The 10,629-nt window shown below is 38.1% G+C and overlaps 2 protein-coding genes across 3 annotated transcripts in view; both read right to left on the reverse strand.

The window, feature by feature from the left end:
- Positions 1 to 2,214: 2,214 nt before the first annotated feature.
- On the reverse strand, positions 2,215 to 6,825 carry LOC111460250 (shaggy-related protein kinase theta-like). Of its 2 annotated transcripts, none has more exons than XM_023103421.1 (13): positions 6,340 to 6,825; positions 5,692 to 5,936; positions 5,359 to 5,451; positions 5,153 to 5,212; positions 4,794 to 5,066; positions 4,607 to 4,681; positions 3,676 to 3,732; positions 3,448 to 3,588; positions 3,241 to 3,291; positions 3,057 to 3,152; positions 2,882 to 2,965; positions 2,671 to 2,773; positions 2,215 to 2,592 (listed from the first exon to the last, which is right to left on the reverse strand). In XM_023103421.1, exons 2-13 carry the CDS (start codon positions 5,737 to 5,739, stop codon positions 2,531 to 2,533), a joined length of 1,143 nt encoding a protein of 380 aa, XP_022959189.1. In that variant the 5' UTR covers positions 5,740 to 5,936; positions 6,340 to 6,825; the 3' UTR covers positions 2,215 to 2,530. The 2 variants fall into 2 exon arrangements, with proteins under 2 accessions (XP_022959189.1, XP_022959188.1); XM_023103420.1 differs by having other exon boundaries at positions 5,692 to 5,943.
- A 2,694-nt stretch (positions 6,826 to 9,519) lies between these two features.
- Positions 9,520 to 10,629, reverse strand: part of LOC111460090 (homeobox-leucine zipper protein ANTHOCYANINLESS 2-like) — a 14,299-nt gene continuing 13,189 nt past the window's right edge. Inside the window, exon 10 of the mRNA XM_023103186.1 lies at positions 9,520 to 10,323. Coding sequence (XP_022958954.1) covers positions 9,934 to 10,323 — 390 coding nt within the window. The 3' untranslated portion in view covers positions 9,520 to 9,933. The remainder of the gene's footprint in view (positions 10,324 to 10,629) is intronic.

The following is a 10,629-nucleotide window of genomic DNA, read 5'->3' on the forward strand; positions in this document are numbered from 1 at the left end:
GATAGAATACCCTTAGGGAATAGAGATGAAGGCATGGACTATTTTTGAACAAAAAATCATTTCTCGTTTGATATAATGAAAATGCTTAAAAGTTCAAGGATATAAATTCCCAAAGAGAGTGAAAGAGAAATTAAAAACAGAAAAAACTACCATGTAGAGAACAACTATGAACACGAACATTTTATAAACCTAACAAAATACATCACCATAAAAAATGGCTTCGTTTTTTACTTTAGCTATCATTTTGAGAAAATTAAGAAAATTGAGGAGGGCATTCTAAATCTGCTTTCAAATCTACCGCTATGGCTTTTACTTTGTACTTCTCAGAAAGGGCGGAGTAAGTATCATTGAGCTCTTGTTTGATTGGAGAAGAATCTCTAACTTCTTTCTGAAAAAATATTCTACTTTGCATAGAACCATTTCAAGATGAATCCAAACTGAAAGTTTATCTAGAATTTGACTCCATAAAAGAAGCTTCAATAGGCAAAGACACAAAGGAATGCACCACAATACAATTTGAGGAGAAAGTACGCAGCCCCTTAAACCTCCATGAAATTAGTGCAAAAATAGTAACTCTTGAACGAAGACAACCAAAAGTCTTCTTGGAAAAGAAAACACCTTAAAAACTTCGTAAGTTTATGTTTCCCTATTCTATAAAAGAAGGAACTTCTAGTAACTGAAGATCACGTCTCGTGGACAATATTTTAGAGACCATTTACATCGAAGATCATATTTATCCCAAAACCAATGATCTTCTTTGACTCCACCACAATCATCCAATATCATATGATGCAAAATACTGATTAGACCCATCCAGACCAAAAGCATGCTGAACTCTTAAGCATTCAATAGTCCGTTTAACAAAAGGTAAGACTAGAAATATATGTTTCTCTAGCAAAATTGGTTCCTTTCGACATAAGAGAACAAGATTCGACCCCAAATAAACCATGCTCTATATTTGTAGTTAGACCCTTCCCTTTTTAGTTAAGGTCGAATTGATGTGAATTCAAGCTCAATTTTCCCCACACCAACAAGTCTGTCTAGAGGGGGAAGGGGAAATAGAATGAATCCACATTTCATCCCGCCAAAAACGATAATTAAAAGTACATAAAGATCCATAAGTGGAATAGCTTTCATCGCTGAAGAAAACAAAAAAGAAAAAACAAGGAATAGATAGACAAAAGTGGGGATATAAGAACCTCAAGCTCTGCAGATTTCATAGCAACAGGAATGCAGATGAGAACGATGCCAGCCATGGCAATGGCGGTATTGCGTTTCCAATGCTTGGGCCGGCAATAAGGTCCTCCGCTCATGCTCCAAACCTTAGCCCTAAAGTCACCATGGGCTTCTCCATGTTCACCACCTCCCATGGTTTCACTGCTCTCTGAAACTGGAGATCAGAATGGCGATCAAAACCAAAATCATAGCAAACGAATTAGCAATGAACTAAGATCCATATACGCACGAAAACAAATTAGAAATCAGCTCGGAGAAATGGATCGGGAAGAGATGGATTTCGTCGATCTCAGTACCTGAAAATTGGGGGATTTTGATCGCTAGCGAACGAGGAAGATGTGGTGTAATGTATACTGAAGGCCGTGTTTTCGGAAACTCTATCGGCAAAAACGTGGGTGAGCGAGGAGATTTTGGTCCATTTTGCAGTTGAACCGGACGGCCTAATAAATATACATATACATTTGTGAACAAATCAATTTAACCTCAATTTCTTCAAAAATAAAATAAAATAACTTATTTATTAATGACTAAATTAAAAGTTCAAAATAAAATGTTTATGGATGTATTAGTTACTTTGCTTCGAATACTACTTGGTTCATCTACTTTCATCTTTGAATCATTTTAGATGAACCATTTTAGTCCTTCTAGTTTCAAAAAATGCTATTTTGATTCTTTTACTTTTAAGATTGTCATTTTGGTCCGATCCAATCATGCTCAATCAACCATGGTCAATGTCTTTCGTCTCGGGTGCTGCTAAGTGTCAATCTGAACGAAGCAGGAGATATGGCAAGTTTCTGAATCAGCTTAATAAAACTCCTTTGATCAATGATTTTTTATTAATAATCTCTATATTCATGAGTAGTTAGCATATTACTTGTTTATCGTTGAGCTGTAATTAGTTAAAAAGAAATGAAAGCTCCTTCTTTCACCAAAAAAGAAAAGCTTCAGTAAGCTTTTTTTTCTATTTAAAGACTCATCTGATGTTAAGCAAAACTCGAATTGAATAGTATACATACATACATACATACATCCAAGAAGCCTACTTTCATCCAACAAAGTGTACATTCTCATACACTCTCAGAAATTACGCCTCCCATGATGAAGCTTTGTATTAACATTAGTACGAAGAAGACGAGCCTCGTTGCTGCTTCCTTCGCCCTCTCAGCGTGTTCACGCCGCCCTTTGATTCTCCATGTTACCAGCAGGTGGTTTTGATGACAGTGGTGATGGATGATCTTCCGGGGTTGGTTTGGTCAAAGATCAACAATATCCAGGAGCCCATATTCATGTTAATTTAACTTCGTGCATGTTCAGGTATGAGGTGATGACGCAATTCAGTCGATGCACCAGCAAGTTCTGCAGCCGATTTCGGTTCAGTACCCACAAGAATAGTTGTGTTGAAGCAATGAAAAATGATGATGAATTTGGTTTTACCTTGAGATGTGAAATTGAACAATGGCGGTAGTGCTTGGCCGTTAGGTAAACATGCATTTGGATCTCTCAAATCGTCAAAGAAGGGGTGTGCACAAGCCTCCAACTGCGATCAAAAAGGCCACTTCATTGTCCTAACCCATCATGTAAGGGACTAACAATATTTGCAATTTCAAAGAAACAAAGTCATTGTCAAATAAGTAATGGTTCTTACCGCGGTGCAACGTAGGTTGGGCGAATACTGGAGCAACCTTGACACGAGATCTATGGCGTCTGCAGGCATTCTCATGTGAAATATCTGAATATTACAACTTCAATGAGAATTCCACCCTCGTGACAAAAAATAAAAGATCCATAACTATATAATTTTGCACGAAAATGCAAGAGACCTTATGCCACGGGTGTGCTTTAATCTGAGGAAATTTGAATTCGGTGTAATTTGGGTTCATGCACTTGATTTCCTCTCTGGTTGGTGTTCCCAATATCTAATTCACGTGGTAGGGAAAAAAAAGTAAAGATCAGATAAGTGACTTTGTTTCGATGTTGAAATAAGTCAACAAAGGTCGATCATACCTTGATGATCTCTACCAATTGATCAACACCACTTTCCCCAGGAAAAAGAGGCTGCAAACAATTTCCATGTCCATCAAACATCAGAAAGACCATGAAAATAGATTGTTGATGTACATATAATGAAACGATTATGAAATCATAACACAGTTGTAATCTGAACAGACAATGCCCTACAACTTCAACACAGACACTAAAGTGAAGACCTACCTGTCCTAAAAGAAGCTCAGCCATTACACAACCAACCGACCACATATCTATGGCATTGGTGTACTCCGTTGCCCCGAATATGAGTTCGGGGGCCCTATAATACCGTGAACAAATATAAGATATGTTAGGTTCTCCTGGCATCTGAAATTGAAAATTAAATTGCATCAGATCATAAATTAATAAATTTCCTCAGATAAGAATCAAATCCAAATTCAGGTATATTCATACCAACATCTTTGCGCTCCCAAAATCACATATCTTTAGTTGATGAGTGTGAGGATTAACCTGCAGAATGAGCAGAATAAAATGAGCTGCAAGTAAAAGATAACTACCCATCACTTCTACCTCAAACTAACTTTCAATTTAAGTAACCTCTTTACGGAAGAACTCAACATCATAATAAGCATAATTACTTCAAGTTCCTTATCATTTTAATATGTTTATACAAAGTGAGATTTGATAACTATTAACATGGAAACATTGTTGAGGATTAAGGTTTTGGCCAGCCTTTGACAACTTGGCTGTAGCATATGCAGCATACGTGTGCAGGGGTAGGTAGTGTCATCCTCAATTAGATCCCTTGTATAATGTGTTTCACAATACCACTTACTTGAACATTTTTCAAAAAGGCGGTGGATATAGTTTTTACAAACTAAGAATTTTCAAGTCTGGATCACATCTTTGGAGCTCTTAGTTCGCCTTGGCTTGTAGAAGATATTGATGAATTATGATGGAGGTTCTATCTCATTTGCCTTTTTATGTATCTTCGAGAGAGTGACAATTTTAGCTTGGAGAGTCCCTTGCTAGTTTTCAATGCCTTGGGTGGATGAAAATTTTGAAGGAGTTCTATAATATTTTCCATTAGGCCCTATTCTTTCAGATTTAAGCCATTTCTATATAGTTATTTCGGTTTCAGTTTAGCTCCTTTCGTTAGGCTATCTTCAGTTTTCTCTAGGTTTCTCTTATGTATTATTTCATTCTTCTTCTTCTTCTTCTTCTTTTCTCAATGCAAGCATGGTTTTTCAATGAGGAAAACAAAAAAAAAAAACAAAAAACAAAAAAAAAAACAAAAAAAACAAAACAAAAACAAACAATCAAGCGATGAAGAAAACTAAGCAAAAGGAATTGTTGGATGGTGGAAAAAGGGAAAATGTCCTACCAGTAGATTCTGAGGCTTAATATCACGGTGACATACTCCTACGACCTGATGCAAGTAATTTAGAGCCCGGCAAATCTGGAGAAGAGAGAACAGAAGTTACTGCATTTGTACGGAGGGTTGCAACAGTCAAATGTGGAAAGTTAAATACTACTCATGCCATCAAATCAACAGCTAACTGAGGGTTTACCTGATATGTATAAAGCTGCACATAAATAATAGGCATACTCCGGTGTGTCCTGATATAATGCTTAGAAACTTTGTAGACAGTTTCGGATATATACTCCAGGACAAGGTTGAGGTATAGCTCATCTTTATCAGTAGTGGAAAAGAAACAATGTTTTAGTTGCACGATGTTAGGATGGTTGAGTATGCGCATAGTCTGGAGTTCCCTGTTCTTATATCTCTTATCCTGCAGCACCTTTTTTATTGCTACGGCTTCATTTGTTTCCAAACACTTAGCCTATAACAATGTACATGTAAATTTCAAAAGTTGCACCAACCTCCGGATCCAAAAAGAACCAGAACAGGCATGGCATAATCAAGTACCTGAAAGACAACACCAAAAGAACCAGTACCGACCACGCGCTCTGCCATATAGGAGATTGTCTGCAACAAAGTTACAATAGCAAAGAAAATTTTCAAACAACTCTAACCAATTACAAGAAATCATAGACAATAGGATTTGATTGAAAACGTTACAATGAAGTATGTCATATCTTTCATTGTAACATAACAAGCATTTAAAATGTCACCTGTTTGGGGATTCCATTTCGACCACCAACTGTAGTTGCAATTATCTGACCGGCTTCTGTCCCATTGCCATTCACGACATCAGGTTCAAAGTCCTAAAACGGAGGTATAGCAAACAGAATCTCAATACTTTCACATAAACACTTTCCGCATGGTCTAGATATCAAAGTATACAAGATAGTCGCATTTCGACTGCTATAAGTTCAATATGTGAAGGTGAATCACAATGTACAGAGTGAAAAAGGTATGACAAATATGGAAAATACAGAGAATTTTTTAAAACCAACAACAAAACAAGGAGCTATATTTGAACTTGGAAGTTATCTAAGAATAACCTTTTCATCATGGTTGGATTTCTCATCTCTAATTCTCATTTCACGCATTTCCCTTGGAAGGTGATCAAAACCAGATTTCTCTGCTCCAGCTGTTGATGAAATGTTTGAAGTGCTCGCAGCATTATCCAAAGAAGTGCAAGCCAAATCCGGGTCTAAACCAGAGGCAACTGTTTCGACATCATCGGAAACCCCATCAACCTTCTGTTCAGTTTCTTGATCAACTTTTGCTCGCTTTATGCCAAAATCTCCACCCTTAAAAAAACACATTGATAAGGAGATATTCTAAAAAAAATGATGAAATCGAAGACATCTAACACCATAGCACTGAAAGTATCTCAATTATGGTAAGAGAGAATGCATGATGTTCCACCACGTCATAGAATTTGAATATTAGTTTAGTTGTTCCCCGACGTGACCGAAAGCGAAACCATTAAGAATTTGAACAAGCCGAATCGCTTTCAAAGCGGAAAAAACGACAAAATCAATTAGTTCAAAATTAGAAAGCTTAAAAGAAGTAAAAAACAAAAATGAAAGGTAAGTAATTATGAGGTGATCTTCCAGATTCCAGTGGATCGGGCATTCCAAATTCGAACTCAGTTTCCCAAAACGCAAAAGAATAGATAATTGAACATGAAAAATTATACTCACCGGGTCAGAAGAAATGGAAGTCCGACCAGAAGTAATGCTCTTAAGACGACGCATCATATTCATGGCGATTATTGATTGGGTCGCGTCCGCTCACCTCCCAACAGAGAGATGAAACCCTAATTCGCCCGGAAAACACCCCCTCGACGCAAAAAGTCCCAAGGAAACACAGAATCATCCGCCCGAAACGAAGCCCCTGAACGAAGATTTTTCTGCAATGGGCAGAGAAGAAAGAGGGAATTGAGGCAGCAGAAGAGAGAGAAACCCAGATCTCTCTCTCCTCCAGCTGCTGAAGAGAGAGCTGAAGAGAAGAAGGGCAGAGAAAAAGGGAAGGGAAGGGAAGAAGGGAAATTAGGTTTAAAAGCTTAGAGAAGGCATTGTTGGAAGATTTAGATTTGGTGAAGGACGGATAAAAACCAATCATTGGATCCCGCTTCTCAACGTACGTCGGTCAAACCAGGATCCTCTGCCTCTCCTCTCCTTTTCCCAATCTGCCCCTCCTTCCTTCTCCTTTTTACCAAATATGCCTTCTCCATCTCCGCTATATATTTCAATATTGCACTTTATAATAATATCTAAACTAAAACAACACACATTCAAATTTCTTTAACTTAAATAGAGCTAAGGATAATTCATATATATTATGCTACGACATTAATATGATATTTTAGAGGCTAAGTTCGTAATTTAAGAGACAAAATGTCCAAATGTTTTCAAATGGACCTAAATGTGTGGGCTGCCTAAATAAATGGGCTACAAACAATCTATATATGATTGCTCCTTAAATGGGCTTGTTAGTAAAGGTCCTCTTTTTTCATATTATATCGTTAAAATTGGGTATACCTAATAATAAACCATATTTCTTTTCTTTTTCTTTTTCTATTGTAATTTTTCAAAAAACAATTTTTTTTTTCTTTTTTGAAAAGATAATTACCATTGAGACCCATTTGTTAGGAATCACGACTCTCCACAATGGTATGATATTGTCCACTTTGAGCATAAGCTCTCATGGCTTTGCTTTGGGCTTCCCCAAAAGGCCTCATACTAATGGAGATAGTATTCCTCACTTATAAACCCATGATCTTCCACTAAATTAACCAATGTGGGACACTCCCAATCCCAATAATCCTCAACACCATTAAAGGGAAAATCATAATTAATAGAAAAGTGTGTGTTTGTTTAGATAGAGCCTAAAAAATGAGACAAGATTGTAGAAAAATGAGAACAATTATTAAAGTGGCTTCTCTCTTATTTGATACATTATAAGATATTTGAAGGGCTACCAGATTAACACATAAACATTTGTGAGATGTCACACTCAAAATCAAAGAGAAAAAAAAAAAAAAAATGTAAAAGAGAAGATTGATATTGACATCCTAACTCCCTTGAAAATGAAGAAGGTTGAGTGATGGAAAATAATTGTAAGTATAGAGGCTTCTTCTAAAAGATGACCGAACCAAACAATTATCAACAAACTAGTACTAACTCCTCAACTCCTCCAACAAAATCTACTTAACCGTGGTATCAATTTTCCCTGTCTATAGTCCATCGTCCATGTGGCCTAAGCGAGCTATCTTATAGCATATATGTGTCACTGCATGGGCAAGTATTACAACACGAATGTCTCGGGCTACTTTCTTTGAAATAAGTTTTTCAAGTACAGTATTAGACCATGTGTTCCTATTGCCTTGATAGAACCCAAATGGTTGAAATGTTCGAGAGACCTCGATGATAGGAATGACATGTGGCTTAGTTCTCGGTAGACATGATCAAGTAAGCTACGATGACTTATGACATCCCGAGAGCTTGGATGACATCAAGATACATGGGTCGTGTTAATTTGGAACCAAGATGACAAGTTGAGATCCAACAACAATTATGAGAGACCTTGGCGTAGAATAGAGGTAAGGTTGAATCGAGGTAAGGTTGAATCGAGTGACTTGGCTCTGAGTATAGACAAATTAGATAGAGTCACAGACGATTGAACATGCACGCAAAGGTGACGTATGTGGCCGAACAACCTTAAATCATACCGAGTTGTGTTCGGTTGGTAAAGGTAAACCTCGCGTATCAAGATCATAATATTAAAACCTTAATTTATTTAAATAATGAGAGGGACTGAACTTTTTTGTTTTCAACATTAAGAATCAAACTACAAGCTTGTTAAGAATCTAAAGAGAGAGAGAGAGAGAGAGAGAGAGAGAGAAAACAACGTTATCAAGAAGATTCTCTCTGCATAATTTTTTAATAATCAATAAGATCAGTCAATTCCTTTTAAAATACAAATACATTTAAAAGAAATTAAGGAAAATTGATTAAAGAACAAGAGGATCATAAATATAAAAAGCTGTCGGCATAGTCAACGAAGGAACCAAAAAAAAAAAAAAAAAAAAGAGGTTGAAAAGAATATTAAAAGGCCATAATACCGGGAGGCGTCGGCGGAGGGGAGGTCCGGTGGGAGCAGGTTCAAAAAGAGGGAGAGGGTATATGATTGAGGATGGCGGTGGAACCCAGCGCCTGTCACCGCCATGGGTGGGTGGTGGCGGTCGGCGGTGGGCCAACCCGACGACGCTCTTCATTTCTGATTTAACCTTTCTCCCCCACTTTTCACCGTCTTCTATTTTAAAATTTGGTCTCACCGGTGGTGAAACAGGATAAAAAAACTTTTTTTTTTATTTATTATTTTTTTTTTTACAGTATACAAACCAAACACTCCCATAATTCCTGCCCATATCCAACCCTACGGTTCCGGAATCCCAGAGATTAGACCCCCGACCCCACCAGTCTCCATCTAAATACCCTACTCAAAAAAAATAATAATAATAAAACGTCTCTCTCAAAAACGCCGTTCATCATTATCCCCGACTGTCACCTAATGTTCACCACGTGTATACCCCTAATTGGCCAGTTGAAACAAGCCGAAAAACTTGACATTAAATGTGACACTTTTCTCCCAACAGCTTCTGTCACCTATTTATTACGTTGTCAGATGGATGTGACTTCGTAACTCCACCTGTATCGGCGGCGCGTGACTCTACTCACCCCAAAACAATATTAAATCCTTCCCTAAATATTGCTCAAATCAGTGAAATCTCGTCAACTAATTAATTTCAAACAAACACAGATCAGGAAAATTACAAATTCCATTAAATCAAAGGAGGGAAAAAAAATTCAAATACATAATTAACAAAAACACCCTTTTTTTTTCTCTCTTCTTCACAAGAAAACTAGAGGGTAAACTTGAGTCAATACCCGAACCACAACCACGACCACCACCACCCTACTATATATATATAAATTAGAAAGAAACCCTTTTTTCCTCTTTCCCGAGCCACCGACTGGGTGTCTTAACACGGGCGGTTCGTTCTTGACTCAATACCCCCACCTCGCCCACCTTAAAAGACTTCACACTAACTCACATTTTTTTTTTCCTTCTCACATACTGTTCACAACCCTAGTATAGCAGTAATAATAATAATAATAACAAACAAATTACTCAGGGAGGGGTAAATTAAGTAAAATAAGTTTTTTTTTTTTTTTGGGTAAAAAAAATATATAATTCCATCAGCACGTGGAGAGTCACGCGCGGATCGGGCATCAGGTTTCGCATTGAAGAGCGGCCTTGATCTTCTGGACGGTGCAAGAGATGAGATTGTTGACTGTTTCAACCGATTCCACGGTGAGCTTCGCTGTAGGGAGGCTATTCACCAGGATTTGAAATGCCACGGTGAGAAGGGACCCACCGCCTGTCCCTCTCTCGCCCTGCCGCCCTCCCTCCCCGCCACTCGGACTCCTCCCACCTGTCACCGCGCCGTCAGCCACAATCGCAAACCCTGAAGGCAAAAGCGCCACGTACGCAGAATCGCCGCCATTCATCACTACGTGCATTGCCGGAATGTCGACCGGCGCGTAGACCACAAGGGAGCCGGCCGCGTCTATGCATGTCTCTTGTAGAATCAACATACTGCTCTGGTTCGCATTCATAGCCTGCGAGTACGAAAAAGAAAGACCCCTCAAACTTTGCATTAATTTACAACAAAAAGTCAAAACCCAATGGGAAAAAAGGTAACTTTTTCTTTTTGGCATTAAGAAGAAAGTTGAAAAGGTGGGGGAATGGATCAGAAGAAAGAAAAGAGAAGTGGGTCACAGAATTCAGAGGAGACGTTGACAAGTTTTTTGTTTTTGCTTTTATGTTGACTTTTTTTCTCTTCTTTCTTCCCATCAGAAGCTGCAAAAGCAAACAAATGGGGTTCTGTAACTTTGCCTGCCGCCCCCACACCCCCACACCCCCAC

This window comes from Cucurbita moschata, unplaced genomic scaffold, assembly GCF_002738365.1.
Source record: "Cucurbita moschata cultivar Rifu unplaced genomic scaffold, Cmos_1.0 Cmo_Scf00023, whole genome shotgun sequence".
NCBI lineage: Eukaryota > Viridiplantae > Streptophyta > Magnoliopsida > Cucurbitales > Cucurbitaceae > Cucurbita > Cucurbita moschata.